Genomic DNA, 17,072 nt, shown 5'->3' with positions numbered 1-17,072 from the left:
TCACCGTCCTTGATTATTATTTCTGGGGAAGGATAAAAAACTTGGTCTATCATGAACGTCCGACTACGAGGGATAATATGATTCGTAGAATAAGTGAAGCAATTCGATCCTTACGTGCCGAGGAAATTCTTCGAGCAACCAATGATTTTCAAAATAGAGTTGATGCTTGCATCGCAGAGAATGGTGCTCACTTTGAACATTTAGTCGCTTAACAAAACATACACTCATCCCGAACGTGAGAGGCAAGGGGACTCACGTGAATCAAGCACCCCAAACGTGAGCGGCAAGGGGACTCACGTGAATCAAGCACCCCAAACGTGAGAGGCAAGGGGACTCACGTGAATCAAGCACCCCAAACGTGAGAGGCAAGGGGACTCACGTGAATCAAGCACCCCAAACGTGAGAGGCAAGGGGACTCACGTGAATCAAGCACCCCAAACGTGAGAGGCAAGGGGACTCACGTGAATCAAGCACCCCAATGGGATGAAATTCTCGTCACGTCCACGTCGTTTATTCTGGATAATGCTAAGCACGGGAAAATGCATACAGTCAATCTGGACATGATTGATCATCAAACATAATCAATCCAGTTAATAAACAAAAGCAGAGTACATAAAACTTTGACTCCCCTTTTCCTCCCCCATACACATACGCATGCACGTATGCACACACCCACACACAAGATTAAATCCGACTAAGTAACCACCACATGGTACATCTTGAGTAATGCTGATGCTGGCGGTAGTGTAACTTTCAAGCCGCACAACTCGGAAAGTAGTCAACGAAAATAAACATTCTTATAGTGTTTTGGAAAGGTCTTGACACCAGCTATTAGATTCTAGAATCAAAAATAGGGTGTTCCATTTAAAAAACTTAATGTGATTTCGATCTGACCTTGGCGACGCCATCCAAGGTCAAACTGATAAGATCATTGAATAGATCTTTTGAAACCCTACAACTTTCGTCTGAACATATTTTTGATTGGTCCTAATCCTGCGAAGAGAAAAGGGGTGTACGTGTGATCTGAAACACCCTGTATAGTATATTGCAAAAATATTGCGGCAATGTTTCAGCAACATTGTGGCAATGGTAAAATGTTCGCTTCAAAAATATTGGTATCTACATAATATAGCAGCAACGTTAATACAATACTATACTCGTACATGTTGCTGCAACATTGCAGAAATATTTTCCAATGTTTTTGCAATGCTGTGCTGTATGAGTATAAGGGCCTCTTTCACTAATCTTGACTGTATCGTTATTGCAATATGTATTTTGAATGAATTGACGTTTGAAATAGAAGAAAGAATCTAATGACTAAATGGACATATAAAAATGATTGTAATACTTGTGATGTGATTAATTATAAAAACTATGTCTGAGAGGTCACACACAGCTCTTCACTTCCTCTCAGATTCAGAAATGTGTAACATAATTCATCATTAAGTAAGGTAAGACAGTTTGAATCCCGCTAAATGTTATAAGATTATTATAATAAACGGCATTCAAAATAATCTCACCTTATTTACTGCTTAATTAATTTACACTAATCTGAATGTGAAAGAAAGCAAAAAAACTGTGACCTCTAAGACATTTTTAAAATTAATCACACCACAAGCATTACAATCATTTTCATATCTCCGTTTAGTCATTATATTCATGTTTCAAATGTCAATTCATTCGAAATACATATTGCAATAACGATAAAGCCAGAACAATAATGACTTAGAAACAGATCTTATCTGTGTGGGTGTGTGTAATATTTTATACTATTATATGTATATTTACCCTGTGTGTTACTGGCGGCGGTCTTGGACGATACGCTCGATATGTTACTTCCTCTTGCGAGACGTATGCCTGTTCAACAACAAGCGGTACGGGCATACGTCCTGGTCGCGGCTGGCTGTATATTATTGCATCTTCGCCGGGCGCAGGAGTATACCCTGCAGGCAATATCTTCCTGGGAGCAGGTGGTGGCGGCGGCGACGGCGTCGTTGTCGTCGTCGGCGGCGGTGGCGGTGGCGGCGGCGTCGTCGTCGTCGGCGGCGGTGGCAGTGGTGACGGCGGTGGCGGCGGCGGCTGCGGCGGTGATGATGTCGGTGGTGGAGGCGGTGGCAACTCTTTTTTTTTCCTCTTGTTTGTATACAGCCAGCACATTTGCTATTATTATAGACAAGATTATCTACAACGCCTTCACTTGTCGCTGCAATACAAACATAAATATAATGAAAAAAACATGACCTTATATATTTGAAACATGGAAAGGTTGTAGGATGTATGTGTCTCTCTCTCAGCGGGAATGTTCTCCCTTAGGGGGGTTAGACAAGGATGGCTGACTCTCGACAATGGCGCGAAATAAGACCACTGATTTCTTTAACTCGACAGAGACAGAAGGATGGGATGACAAAATTACCGACTCACTGGCTTTACGAGAATTAGACAGACTTTATTCATTTCACGGTTACAGACTTGCACGACTGACTTCTACGGCACTAACGACTCGACACGATAACTCTCGCATGTGATTTGACTTGTCATAATGCCAGCAAAACGGAGAGTCAGCCATCCTTGTTTAACCCTCCTACATCCTACAATTTTTCCAACTTTCATATGCATGGTCCAGTTGTACTCGAGCGAGTCGATGTACCAACAAGAAGATACCGCGAGGCGAATGTCGCGGACGATAAGAAATTCGGCTATTACGCAGATACGGCCTCGCCATTTCCTCTCGATGTCTCCTCGTCTCGCTCGCGTACCAAGCACGGACACAAAAAAATGATGTACTTTAAGGTGTACTTACATTTCCTCGTCATCGTTGTCCTCCGAATTGGCTCTTTATTCGGTCTTTCCTTTTTCATTTCCTTTTCCATTTTTCTTTCGCCCGCTCTCTTTCTTCTTGTCGCACTGCCACTTCTCTGTTGCACCTTCACGTTCACGCACGGTCCGTGACAAAACGCGGCACGTGGCGACACGCGAATGCTGGTGCGCCGGTTACCACGCTGCACGAAGTAACCCCCCACCACTGCGCATGGAATCTCCCGGGCCCGGCGAGATTCACGCTCATGTGTTGGCGTCGTTACTGTAATTTTCATTAAAAACTGTTAATAAATTTTATTCTTCTATTAATTAAATTTGACATAAAATAGTAGTCACATTTTTTTTTATCCTTTCTTTTTTTTTGAATGAAAAATACTATTTCTGAATGTAAAAATTTTTAATTTTTGTTTCTTTAGTTTCTAATTTTCAGTTTTCATTTTTATGTTTTTTGTAATATTTGTACAAAATGAGCTTTTTATTCTACTAATTTTTTTTTTACTCTGATCTTACTTCAAATTATTACTTTTTTTTGCTAATCTTGTTGGTGTGTGATCATGAGCTTTATAATTGGCTTTGGTCTATCTACGAGAACGCTTCAAAGTTACAGTAATATGATGAAATATTTCGAAAGTTTAATTATATAAACATTCGGAAATATTCAATTTTACATTTTTTTTACTTTAACGTATTGAAAAAAAATGTAAAAAGAATTTTTTACAATTATTATGTTAATATCATAAATTGAATTTCTACAAAAAAAAATTTTTACATTTTTCTAAAGCAAAAAGGGGATCGCAGTTACACTGCGACTTTATATAAAATTTCATTTAATCAGCAAACGAAGTTTTCCTTTCTTACACAAGTTTATGTTTTTGTACGTAAATAACGCTTCATAATGACAATGTAATTATTAATATTTGTAGAATACTCATACGTAGAAGCGCGAATAAAAAATTAATAACATTGTCATTATGAAGCGTTATTTCCATATAAAAACATAAACTTGTGTAAGAAAGGAAAACTCTGTTTGCTGATTAAATGAAATTTTATATGAAGTCGCTTGTGTAACATAAGTAACCGAATCGAAAAGAAGACCAGCGCTAAGACGCAGTGGCGTAGTGGTCGGCCCGTCGGACTGTCACCCCGAGGGCCAGGGTTTGATCCCAGCCGCCGCTGCCTAGCTGTAAGTGTTCTTCCGCATAGGCCACAATAGAGACCTTCTTCTGCAGGGTATATAATTCCTGCGCCGTTGGCTACTCAAGGTATGTAATCCTCCGCCGGTCTTCTCAGGTGTACAATTCTCCGCCCCCTCGGGGGTATCGCAGTATAACTGCGATCCCCCTTTTGCTTTAAAAAAATGTTACAAATGTTTTTTTTTTAGAAATTCAATTTATGATATTACATAGTAATTGTAAAAAATTCTTTTTACATTTTTCTTTTTCCATACGTTAAAGTAAAAGTATGTAAAACGTAATAAACTGAATATTTCCAAATTTGTATGTCATTAAACTTTCTTAGTATTATATCATATTACTGTAACTTTGAAGCGTTCTCGTAGATAGAACAAAACCTATTATAAAGCTCATGATCACACACCAACTTGAGCAAAAAAACAAAAAAATAATAATTTCAAGTAAGATCGGAGAATAAAAAAAATTCTTTGAATAAAAAGCTCATTTTGAAAAATATTACAAAAAACATAAAAATGAATACTCGAAATTATAAACTAAAGAAACAAAAATTAAAAAATTTTGAAGTTTAAAAATTAAAAATTTTTACATTCAGAAATAGTATTTCTCACTCAAAAAAAGAAAGGGTAAAAAAAACTATAACTACTATTTTATGTCATAAATTGAATTAATACAAGAAGAATAAAATTGATTAACATTTTTATAATAAAAATTGGAACACCACACTTAATTGGTGCCACGAGTGTATAGACGTAATTCACACGTATATATCACGAATACTTTTTTCAACAATTATTTAAGTAGTGACGAAAGTGAAAATAGTATGCCGTTTGTGGCATCGGCAACACCGCTTGACGAGTCGAGACGGAAGAGGCAACATGGCAACACGGCCGTTTTCCGTGGCCGACCGTCCGACGCGGTTTGCGACTCGCGAGCTTTCCCCCTTACCTCACCACCCGCCGCACACGGCTAGGTGTGTAGCGGAGGAACGGGGGGAAAAGCGAAGCAGTAAGATTGCGCTCCGTTGACTACAGATCAAAATCGATCGAAAATGCATAACGATATCAAGTCTTGAAAATTGAACAAGATTTTTTTATAGACATGCATACATATGTACACATATGTGTGTGTGTGTGTGTGTGTGTGTGTGTGTGTGTGTATACACATATCTATAAAAAAATCTTGTTCAATTTTCAAGACTTGGTACGTCCATATGCATTTTCGACGGATTTTCATCTCCAGTCAACAGAGCGCAATCTTACTGCTTCGTTCTTTCCCCGTTACTCCGATTTACACTTGGTCACGCGCAGCGGTGAGGTAAGGGGGAATGTTTGCAAGCCGCGTTGGACGGTCCGGCCACGGGAGGAGCCGACGAAGGAGGATCTCTCAAGCGGTCTTTTTTCTTCTCGAGCTTTTTTAAACAATTACAAAAATCGAAAATTACCTATCAAGAGGCGCGGTCGCGTCTCGTGCCAATTAAAAAAAAAAGCGAGAAAGACCGAAGCCTCTTTTACGCGAGTCAGCGAGTTCAAGCATAACGAGATTATTAGATCTCAGCAACGGCTGAACCGATCAAGTTCAAAGTCGTCTCATTCGATAGCTTGGGAAAAATTGCATATATAAAAGTGTTTTTATTTTTTCTCTCCGTGCCGTACAAGCGGAGATATCGCGATGCAAATTCTAATCTCTACATTTTTCTGTAAGATACGTCTCCTTGGTCGTCGCCCTCAGGAATTCTCCCTTTCACATTTTCGACACAGTGTGGCGCTCGCTACTACACTATCAGCATCTATGCGGTCACATGATGAACCATGTGATGTGCATCACGTGACCGCGATCATGATTACGCGTATGACAGGTTTCCTAACCTGTAACCTGAATCGTCAATAATATCTCGGTTTGCGGGGCAAACGACACATTTTTCTGCCGAATTCTTTCGCGTGGTGCAAAAATGCGTTGAATAAGCCTATTATTAATGAATATGCAGTAATGAATGTGCAGTTAAAAATATATATTTTGCATTAACTAGAGTCAATATTATTATATATTATACTCCTACGAGTGCTACGTATAAAATTTTTCGAGTGTCATAAGAAGATATGATTTACAAAGTGCACATGAATATGGTAATGAAACGAGGTTAATTAGATCGGATGCACCTTATTAAATCTATTTTTATCTTGCTATCTTTCTCCAATGCATATTTACCTTTCTCAGCAAAAATGTAGTTTGCTTTCTCGGGTCTGCCTCTAAGTCATGCTTTTTTAATTCTAGCCTTAATGTAAATGTATATTTTTAATGAATTAACGTTTGAAACAAGTATCAAATAATTGAATAAAGATATAAAAATGATTCCAATGCCTGGTGTAGGTGTAATCTTATAAGTTGAGACTTAGAGGCCTCAACGCTGCGTGTACTTTCTGGTTTCAGAAATTTGTAATTGGATTAATTAATAAGTAAGGTAAGTACATTTTGAATCCTGTTAAATAAAAAATTTTTAAACTACAAAAAATTGGCGCTGCTAAATGTCTAACTATAATCTAAATAAAATTTTGTAAAACAGCAGCGCCAATTTTTGTAGTTTAAAAATTTTTTATTACAATAAAACATTCTCATTTCTGTTTAATTCTTTGAGATTAAATGTTACATATTTCATTGAAACTTTTTTAAATTAAGTACATCCACTTAGGTTAGAACAGAAAAATGTTTCAATAAAAATACACAGACACAGTATCATTTGAATTTTATTTAAAAAAGAATTAAAGATACCGCTACTTGGGTTTTACTTAAAAAATAAGTATACTATCACTTGCATTTTATTTGTTAAAAGTAGTACAACAGTTATTTCAAACAGCAATATATTCTCTTTATAATTGGCGCAATTTAAAGATTTCATACATTTTTTGGAAAAAATACATTTAGGTTGAATTAAAAAATAGTACCACTTGAGTTTTAAAAAAAATTATAGATAAGGTGCGCGCGCACACACATAAATTGGCACCTTTTTTTTACCTTTTTTTGAAAAGGTAATTTTGTACTGTAGTAGAGTTACGAAAAAAGGATCGTCAAGTTAGCTGCGTAGCGTCAGTGAAAGAACGTTGCCAAGTATAGGTCTTATAAGTTAGTGAAACAAAGTGAGCAGAACCTGTTAAAATTATTTTTTTTTGTTGCTCGTTTGTTATTAAAAAGCTGCCTTTGAAAACAATTTGTTGCTCTGTAATTTTTTTTTTTTTATAATAATGTTCCGCTAACGGAAGGTTAAGTTAGTGGGACATCATATGTATAATAATGAAATTGAATATAAAAATAATATCAGAATTTGTTGCTAATTTGTTGCTCATAAAATATGTTTGTTTCGAATTCGTTAATCAGACACGATAACGGAGAAGTTTTCAGCAGGCAGATGAAGAATAAGCAATCAGTAAATAATCTGTTGCTTTTATGCTTAGTGGACCAAAACCATTCTCAGATATTATAACATCGAAATAATACGACTCGAATTTGTTGCTAATTGCATTACGTTAAAAATAATTAATTTATTAGAGAAATGCAAACGCCACTTTTCTTTCTTCATACCGACGTAACCAATTTTTGTTATATTGCAGTTGAATAAATTTCGATTTTTGTTTATTTTCGTAATGTTTCCTAGAACATTTTAGTATCGATTTCATACGAGTAAGAAATTTATTGATCGCGTAATAAACTTTAGAACTTAGCGTTCGCGTTTCTCGAATAAATAAATTACTTTTAACGTAATGCAATTAGCAACTAATTCGAGTCGTATTATTTCGATGTTACAATATCTGAGAATGGTTTTGGTACACTAAGCATGAGAGCAACAGATTATTTACCGATTGCTTATTCTTCATCTGCCTGCCGAGGAGTTCTCCGCTGTTGTGTATAATTAACGAAATCGAAACTAACATATTCTATGAGCAACAAATTCTGATATTATTTTTATATTCAATTTCATTATTATACATAATATATTGTCCCGCTAACGTAATCTTTCATTAGTGGAAAATTATTTTTAAAAAAATCAACAGAGCAAGAAATTTTTTTCGTTGGAAAATTTGTAGCAACAAGTAAACAACAAATAAAAAAAATAGTTTTAATTGATTCTGCTCACTTTGTTTTGCAAACTTATAAGAAGTGCCTCGTATAATAAAGGTTTTAAATTTGATTCCTGAGGACGAAAATCTTTAATACTATTTTTTTTTTTGTAGTAATTTATTACTTTATAAAATTCTTAATATATTTGCTAATTTTTTTTAACGTTGTTATGATGAACAATTGTGTGAGTTACCACACTGTATAAACGTGCGACGGTATGCACCCATAGTGATGCAGCACTGTCCTCGCAACAAGTTGAAACGCGCCCGTGACGGGTAGCGTGACGGAAAGCTTCCAAACGGACGACCGATAGAGCGAGAAGGAGATGTTATTGAGGCATCGCGCCTCGCGCAAAAACATTAAAAGTCGTGACAAGACGTGGACGTGGTATCGATGGATAAGTCTAATTGTGAAAGTGTGTGTGTATGTGTATATTTCTGTAGTAGGTGTTTAAAACGATATGGTAGTGAAATATAGTGCCAGAAAGTTACCTCCATATGTGGCAAGGCTTTCGAGAAAAAAAGGCTGGTTAAAGAGGTATGTATAGATCATGCTACATTTTTCATATTACTTTTCACCGAAACATTTTAATGGGACGGTCATGACAGATAAACACACACATAGGCAGACAGACAGACAGACAGACAGACCAAACCGATTGATACATTGTACCAGGGTTGGGCATTATTCAATAAGTTAATATTAAAATAATAAATTTAAAAATAAAAATATAATTTTATTTTACTTCTTTATTGAACGACAAATAAAAATTTATTCGTTATTCGGCCTCTTGTAAATAATAAATAAAAAAGGTATAGCCGGATAAGCATAGAAAAATTGCACTTGAGGGGATCAAATTGGGGCTAGAATTCAAATTTGAGATAGGAAGAAAAAAAATTTTTCACCAAGTTTCAGCCCTCTATCCCTACTATTTATTTCTTTAGAGCGCTTTAGGTGTTTTTTAGTTTTTAATATTTTTTGCTCTTCTAATTAAGCGATTCTTATGAAAAAAATATACAATATAAATATCATTAACATACATTAAGAAATATTTTAATCACTCTATATATTATATTGTATATTTTTGTATCTTATATTTTTTAATGTTAATCATGCCCATCCCTGGATTGTACCGAATTACATATTTTCAACGTAATTAAATTAATTATTTTGAAAATATTTTGAACGTAATTAATTTAATTTTATATAAACTGTATCTAACTGTGGTAATTGCATGTATAAACGAAAAACATAGCATCTATTTAGACGGAACTAGTAAGCGTCTATTTAGATGGAAATGGAAAAATAAAAATTTATAGCGTCTTTTTAGACGGAAATAGTAAAAAAAATTGGAAGTAAAAACTAAAAACGTAGCATCTATTTAGACGGAACTAGTAAGCGTCTACTTACATGGGAATAGAAAAATTCATTTGTAGCGTCTTTTTAGACGGAAATAGTAAATTAAAAATTTGAAGCGTCTATGTAGACGGTACTAGTAACATTAAGAATCTATATGTGCAACTAAATAAATTTATAATTACTTATAAAAGACACAATAATATTATTTTGTACATTAATAAACTTTATCTTTTTTACAGGCGATTAAAGGCGCAAGAAGCCAGGAAGGAAAATACAAACGACGAATATGTTGATTGTTCAATGTCGTCGGAATCAGTGATCACTACTGATGTCACTGATTTGGTAACATCGCAGTGCGTAAGTATAATAAAAGAAAGTACTTGCGAAAGTGTAGACAAAAGGGAATCCGACAATGTTGTCGAAGATACGCTTTCGTTAGAAAAAACAAATGAATTGGATATGAATTATATCCAAGAAAATTTACCTAAAGGTAGATTTATTATGGACCTGTCTTATTATACACGAGAGTTATACAGGACATATATAAATCATAAGCGAGGTATAGATTGCCAATTTAATGATTGGGTATCCGTAAGTTACCGATTCTTTGGATTACGGACGGAATTGCATTTCAAGTGTCGTATGTGCAACTATGAAACAACCATTTGGTCAGAACCCCCAGAATCTGATCAGCTAGAAATAAACGCAGCTGCTGCAACTGCAACAATTACAGCTGGAATTGGTTATTCCACGCTGGAAGAGGTGTGCGCGGGCATGGATGTACGATGCATGTCCTATATTGTAGGTAATGACCTCTCCCTGCCGGCCATCATTAGCCAAATGGTCGGCAGGGAGAGTGCCTGGAAAGCGGTCTCCTCCTTCTGCGAACAAGTAATGCTGCAGAAGGAGGAGGCCGAGAAGGTGAGAGAGAGGCGGCCGGGGGGACGAATGCCCCCCGGCAACGCAAATAGTGGCAGGGACGGCAGGGACGAGGACCATGACCCAACTTGGCTCCCGCCCCGGCCGCCCAGACGAAGAAGAACTGCCCCCCGTCCTCCGGGCTCTAGTGGCCCTGCTATACGGAGGCGGAGGGGCAGAAGAGCCGTGGCGGTTGCCTCCTCCCTCCCCACTATCGCGGAGGAGAGGGAGGATGAAAACCGCTGCAGCAATGCAGAGAGGGGGCAACCCTCCTTTCCAGCGGCTGTCGGCCCCGCTTTCGGGACGCGCAGTCGCGGGAGGAGGGTTCCCCGCAACAGTGAGCCCGGCGAGGCAGACCCGACCTGACGGTCCGGGGGGAGCGATTAATGCGCGACACAATGCGCCACCGCTCCCCCCCCAGTGCATCGCCGGGGTGGTGGAAGAGGGATTAACCCCCTCTCCACCACGTAGTAGAAGGTGCCCGCGCCTCCTCAAGAGGCGCGATGGGGCCCGGGAAATTCGGCGGGGGCCGGATCTCCGGGCTTTGCCCCCGCAACACCATGGGGAAGAGGCGGGGGAGGGCTGGTGTCCCTCTCCCCCGACCTGAGGCCGGCTTGGCCTCACGGCCCTGCCGGAGGACCCTCAACAGGATACCCCTGGCGTGCTGAGTCGGCCTCGACCGACTTGGTCCGGGGGGCTTCGGAAGTATGCTTCGCGCGTTTCCGGAGCCCCCCAGCAAGGACCAAAGTTGGACACCCGGAGGGGTTTTAGTGGGTATGCCCCCACCGTCACGTTGACGGCGGGGGAGAGCCCCACATAACCGCCAGGCTTCCCCCGGGGCCTGGGGTATGCGGTAACGCATTTCCCCTCCGTGAACAAAAAAAAAAAAAAAAGTGTGACCTATATTGAAAGACGAGAAAAATTAGTTGAAGAATTTGCGAAAATTGCCATGGAAAATATGAAAGAGGCAGGCGAGTTAGAAAAACGACTCGCAATTGAAAATAATGAAACAATTAACGGTATTCCGTACATAATTGTTGTAGCGGATGGCAGCTGGATGAAGAGATCGTACGGCACTGGTTACGATTCACTTTCCGGTGTTGGTGCCATTATTGGTTACCGCACAAAGAAGGTTCTCTTCATTGGTGTCCGTAACAAATATTGCGCTATGTGCGAATTAGCGGAGCGAAAAAGTTGTGAACCAAAAGCTCATAAGTGCTATAAAAATTTTGATCGCAAAGTAAGCTCCACAAGGATGGAAAGCGATGCCATTGCAGAAGGTTTCAATTGTAGCATCGAAATGCATGGATTGATATATAAAACACTCATCGCAGATGGCGATAGTAATGTGTATCAAGCGATTAAAAACAATAATCCATATCGCGAACAAAAGATACTAGTGGAAAAAATAGAATGCAGTAATCATCTGCGTCGTAATCTGCGTCGTAAGCTAACAACTGTGGCTCAAACGACTCAGCCGAAGGGGCACAGAAAGCATGGATTTATCGAAACACGAAATGTTGTAAAAAAAACATTTTAAAAATTCTGAAAGAGATAAAAATCGCAGCTTCTGTACGAAGAGAAGAAATGCAACCTCAACATTATAAGGCTGCAGAGCTACGAAAAGACATATTGAACATTCCTAGCCATGTTTTTGGTCAGCACAAACGATGTAAGGAACGTGGTCGTAAATGCGAAAATGATGAAACAGAAAAATCACGTTCCTTTTCTAAAAGTACATGGTCTCTATCAGAAAATAGAAGCTGCTGTTACGTACTTAGCCGCTTACTCTGAAAGCTTGCTGCTGGATGTATCAAATAATGCTGCAGAAGCATTAAATTCGATAATCTGCAAAGAAGTGTCCGGAAAGCGAATTGATTTTAGCAAACGAGGCTCTTACAATGCAAGAGTTGCAGGAGCAGTTTTGCAACACGCAATACGCAACAAGTGCTTACAGAAATTCATAAAGGCATGAATAAAAGTGTTCCTCCTGTTGTCGAAAAATTGGAGAAGCGACGGCAAATGAAAATCGAGAGAACCAGAAAATCTCGTAGAATAAACGGTAGAAAACGGAAATTCAATCGTGAATCAGGGACAGATCGTCATTACGGTCCTCAATCACAAAAGCCAGATCTTCCAGAAGATGTGTTCGAACAACTTCGTAAAAATCAGCTAGACAAGTTGTTGGACAATGGAAAAAACTGGAAGCACATTGAACAGGATACGAGAGGACAAAGTGAATCCGGACTATGGTTGGCACATAGACAAGAAATGCTAACATCGTCCCATTTTGGAGACGTATGTCATATGAGACCGACAACGTCTTGTGCAATAATGGTAAAAAATATTTTGTATCCTCCGATTATTGATACCGCAGCTATGAAATACGGTCGCGATCAAGAGGAAGTAGCGAGGAAAGAGTTAGCCGCATAATTGAATATAGAAATTAAACCTTGCGGATTATTTATTGATAAAGAAAACCCGTACCCGTACTTCTCCAGACGGACTTATAGACGAAGATGGTCTAGTGGAGGTTAAATGTCCTCTATCGGCTGAACATTTAACAGCAGAAGAAGCCATAGAGAAATTGCCCGGCTTGAAGAGCATTTTTAATAAACGCAATCCGGAATGTATAAATAGAAACCATAAATTCTTTTATCAAATTCAAGGGCAATTAAATATAACACAACGGCAATATTGCAAATTTGCCGTATGGACGCCGAAAAGCATGAAAATAGTTCATGTAGTCAAAGACAATGCTTTTTGGGAAACTAAAATGCTGCCTTTCCTCACACGCTTCTATTACGAATGCATGCTTCCTGAAATTGTAGATAGTCGTTATAATATACATATGCCAATCAGGAATCCAAAGTATATTATAGAAGTAAAGGAAGAGGCAGCTAAAAAAGTAACTGTTTCGAAAAACAGTCGGCAAAAAGCCAAAGAGAGCAAAAATGTGAGTAAAGAGAAAAAACGAATAAAACTAGACGTTTCGCCAAGAGATACAAATATTTCTGCCGTAACTGCTGTAGATATGGATCAAGACGATGATTGTGTCATTGTAAGTAACACAAGCAGTCAAGATATAAATGAAGATAACACGGCAAGATGGAAGGTCTTTCTAGACGAAAATATTCCTGATATCTTCCAAGTGAAAGACAATGTCTTGCCTACAAACAGTAGATTAAACGAATCGTTAGATCGATTTTTACGCGTCGTAAGAGAAACTTCTCCATTTGAAACGCAAAATGTACTATATATAGCGTTTCCTCGTATGATCGAAGCTAGTCGTAGCGACAAAAGCCTCCAAATAGTAGGAGGGAATTGTAGTGGTCACTGGCGATGTTTATTTTTTGACGGCAGCAAACTTCACGTATATGATAGTTTACCTTATTGTACGTACGATAAGTTAGTAGCCGATGAAAAATATTACATAAAACATCGATATCCAACAATAAGTCAAAGTGATATAATTTATGAAAAGGTGGACGCACAACCTGATGCCGACAGTCGTGGAATTTATGCCGCAGCATTTGCCACAACTGTAGCTTTAGGAGGTAATCCGTGCAACGAAAGATATTCTAAAAACGTAAGGTGCATGAGAGAACACTTTATAAAAATTATAGAAGACAATAAACTGATACCTTTTCCAAGCAGATAAAAGCTTTTATTTGGATAGCATAGCGTACATTCTGAAAGTACTGATTATAATAAAAATCGGAGCGTCCGTCCCGATGGTACTGGCAAAGTAAAAACCAGAAGCATCTATATCGGACGATTGTGATTTTAATAAAAATTAGAAGAATGTCTTCTATTACAAATAATTATTGCTAAATTATTATCGGAGAAACGAAAACAATATTGGTTGCGTTTTCACGGGAATGGGCGTTGGAGGAGCCCATTCTATTATCAATATTATATATATTTTTTATTATGTAATTTTAGTACTCTTAAAACAGAAAATGTACTGAAAATAAATTTGTTGATTGAAATGACAAAAATATAAACAGTACATGACATAGATATACTTAAAATAAGAATCAAAAGCATCTTTTTGGATGGTATTGCTAACAATAGAAACGTCCGTTGCGATGGTACTGGCAAAGTAAATGTCAGAAGCATTTGTACTGAACGATACTGATTTTAATAAAAATCGAAGCGTTTGTCCCGATGGTACTGGCAAAGTAAATACCAGAAGCATCTATATCAAACGATTCTGATTTTAATAAAAATCAGAAGAATTTCTTTTATTACATAAATAATTATTGCTAAATTATAATCGGAGAGACGAGAAAAATATTGGTTGCGTTCTCACGGGAATGGACGTTGGAGTGGCCCATTCTATATTGTTAATATTAAAAATGTTTATTATTATTACGTAGTTTTAATATGCATGAAATGTACTGAAAATAAATTTGACGATTGAAATGACAAAGATATAAACAGTACATAATATAGATATATTGAATCAAAAGCATCCTTTCAGATGGTATTGATAACAATAAAAACGTTCGTTTCGATGGTACTGTCAAAGTAAATGTCAGAAGCATCTATACTGGACGATACTGATTGTAATAAAAATCGAAGCGTCCGTTTCGATGGTACTGGCAAGGTAAATACCAGAAGCATCTGTACCGGACAATTCTGATTTTAATAAAAATCAGAAGAATTCGTTCTATTATAAAAATAATTATTTGTACATTATTTTCGGAGAGACGAAAAAAATATTGGCTGCGTTCTCACGGGAATGGGCGTTGGAGGGGCTCATTCTATATTATAAATGTTTCTTATTATTACATAGTTTTAGTATGCATGAAACAGAAAATATACTAAAACTAAATTTGTCCATTGGAATGACAAAGATATGCGGTACATAATATAGGTTTATTGAATCAAAAGCATCTTTTCGGATGGTATTGATAACAAAAGTATCCGTTTCGATGGTATTGACAAAATAAATGTCAGAAGCATCTATGACGAACAATACTTAATTATTTTAATCAAAAGAATGCATTCTAATAGTATTATTTGTAAACTATAATCGAAAATGACAAAAATATTGGTTGCGTTCTTACGTAATATGAAATATTTCATGACATGTTGCAGAATGCTTTCAGAAGTATTGCACATAAAATGTAAAAGGTTGAAATCTTTCTGAAAGCTCTCTGCAACAATCGGTGTTCTATGAAAATTAAGATCGAAAGCATGCTTATGTTTCATGTACATAATCACGATTATCTGTTTGGTTTTCAAATATCGATTCTGGAGAGAACAAAAGCGGTCGGAAATTTGTATCAAAAGCGTTATTATTTTCCGACCAAAAATCAGACATTTGGCTACATGGTGATAATATCCTCTTATGGATACAGATATTTACATTCTAATATAGATGTAATATCTACATCAAATAATTACTACATCGTATGCATGTATACATGTTTTCAATACATGTATGTATGTACGTGCGCGCTTCGCGTATACATATGTGTAGCACATATGCGCCGCGCGTTGAAGGACGCCATTCCTGCCTATATGTCGATGGTAATATGACAAAATTAAAAATGTCGGTAATTTACCATTGAGTAACATTTTCCGCGTATAGTTGGCGCTGTTACGCGGAGTTTGGTAGAGTCCCTAGAAGTAGAGAGTCTGGACATCTGTTCCTAAAATGTCGGTGATGATTATGTTAGTGTATGTACGTGAGCTTTATGTGTGTGTATGTTTATCGTTGTGTGCACTTGAACGTGTTGTATGTTATCGCATTGGCTAAAGAGGATTAAACAGGGATCCGTATTGGTGCTGCCATTTTAGGTGCACAATCACGTGTATCCAATCACGTGGAACCCCGAGATGTCCAGACTCTCTACTTCTAGGGACTCTAGAGTTCGGCTTTCGCAGATTCTTACCACAAATCTGCAGTGCCGACGCGAAGGAAGTTCTCTTGTTGCTTTAACATCCTCTTAATATTGTAATATCTAAAACCGCGGCCCGCGCGTCCTCCCCGCCCACCAAGATGGTGCCCTCCTTTTTGCCCTCTTTTAGCAGCTGTAAAATAAAGAAATATTTATTACAATTCTTTTAAAATTTAATAATGAATAGGTAATTATATAATTTAATACATACGTCTTTCTCCTGAAACCGCTGAACTGGCTGGCGCAGCGTCTGGCGCGACTGCTAGCTGAACCGTTGGCAGAGCTAATAGCGCGGGTGCTGGCTGAACTGTTGGCGGGGCTACTGGAGGGGCTATTGGCGCGGCTGCTGGAGGGTCTACTGGTGCGGCTGATGGCACGGCTGTTGGAGGATCTGGTAGCACGGCTGCTGGAGGGTTTACTGGCACGGCTGCTGGCACGGCTGCTGGAGGGTCTACTGGTGGTTGTTCTGCTTGAAACAATCTTTTTTCATTTATTGCTTCTTGCAGCACATGGTTATCAAATGAGTTCATTTGTGACACCATCTCTGTAAAAAATATAATTATGGAAATTATATTGATTATGAGCGAGGTTTTCATTACATATTAAAATTTACGTTTAATCTCTTGATGAATTTCCTTAAAAGCGCGAATCTCTGTCGCCACGTACGCACGATAACCTCCAGGGCTACGTTCCGAAATCTAACCTTGGTTACCGTGGTTCGTTCCGAAACTGTACCCAAACGCACAGTTAGACAGATTGACCA

General features: G+C 37.9%; 2 protein-coding genes across 2 annotated transcripts; both read right to left on the bottom strand.

The window, feature by feature from the left end:
• Window positions 1-1,170: 1,170 nt before the first annotated feature.
• LOC120357137 (leucine-rich repeat extensin-like protein 6) lies at window positions 1,171-3,098 on the bottom strand. The gene is made up of 2 exons (XM_039446889.1): window positions 2,801-3,098; window positions 1,171-2,203 (listed from the first exon to the last, which is right to left on the bottom strand). Exon 2 carries the CDS (start codon window positions 2,155-2,157, stop codon window positions 1,765-1,767), a length of 393 nt encoding a protein of 130 aa, XP_039302823.1. The 5' UTR covers window positions 2,158-2,203; window positions 2,801-3,098; the 3' UTR covers window positions 1,171-1,764.
• Window positions 3,099-16,299: 13,201 nt separating this feature from the next.
• On the bottom strand, window positions 16,300-16,851 carry LOC105203716 (cyclin-dependent kinase inhibitor 1C-like). Its single transcript, XM_026130041.2, has 2 exons — window positions 16,521-16,851; window positions 16,300-16,442 (listed from the first exon to the last, which is right to left on the bottom strand). The coding sequence occupies exons 1-2, from the start codon at window positions 16,849-16,851 to the stop codon at window positions 16,300-16,302; spliced, it is 474 nt and encodes a 157-aa protein (XP_025985826.2).
• Window positions 16,852-17,072: the final 221 nt, after the last annotated feature.

The sequence above is a fragment of the Solenopsis invicta genome, chromosome 3 (assembly GCF_016802725.1).
Source record: "Solenopsis invicta isolate M01_SB chromosome 3, UNIL_Sinv_3.0, whole genome shotgun sequence".
NCBI classification, from domain to species: Eukaryota; Metazoa; Arthropoda; class Insecta; order Hymenoptera; family Formicidae; genus Solenopsis; species Solenopsis invicta.
Note: the sequence above shows the minus strand (reverse complement) of the source record. Positions and strands in the feature narration are given on the sequence as shown.

Bases quoted from the DNA above. Each gene is read 5' to 3' on its own strand.
- LOC120357137 (XM_039446889.1), bottom strand. From the start codon at position 2,157: ATGTGCTGGCTGTATACAAACAAGAGGAAAAAAAAAGAGTTGCCACCG.
- LOC105203716 (XM_026130041.2), bottom strand. From the start codon at position 16,851: ATGGTGTCACAAATGAACTCATTTGATAACCATGTGCTGCAAGAAGCA. The intron at 16,443-16,520 runs GTATGTATTAAA...TTTATTTTACAG, and splicing joins AGCGGTTTCAGGAGAAAGAC to CTGCTAAAAGAGGGCAAAAA.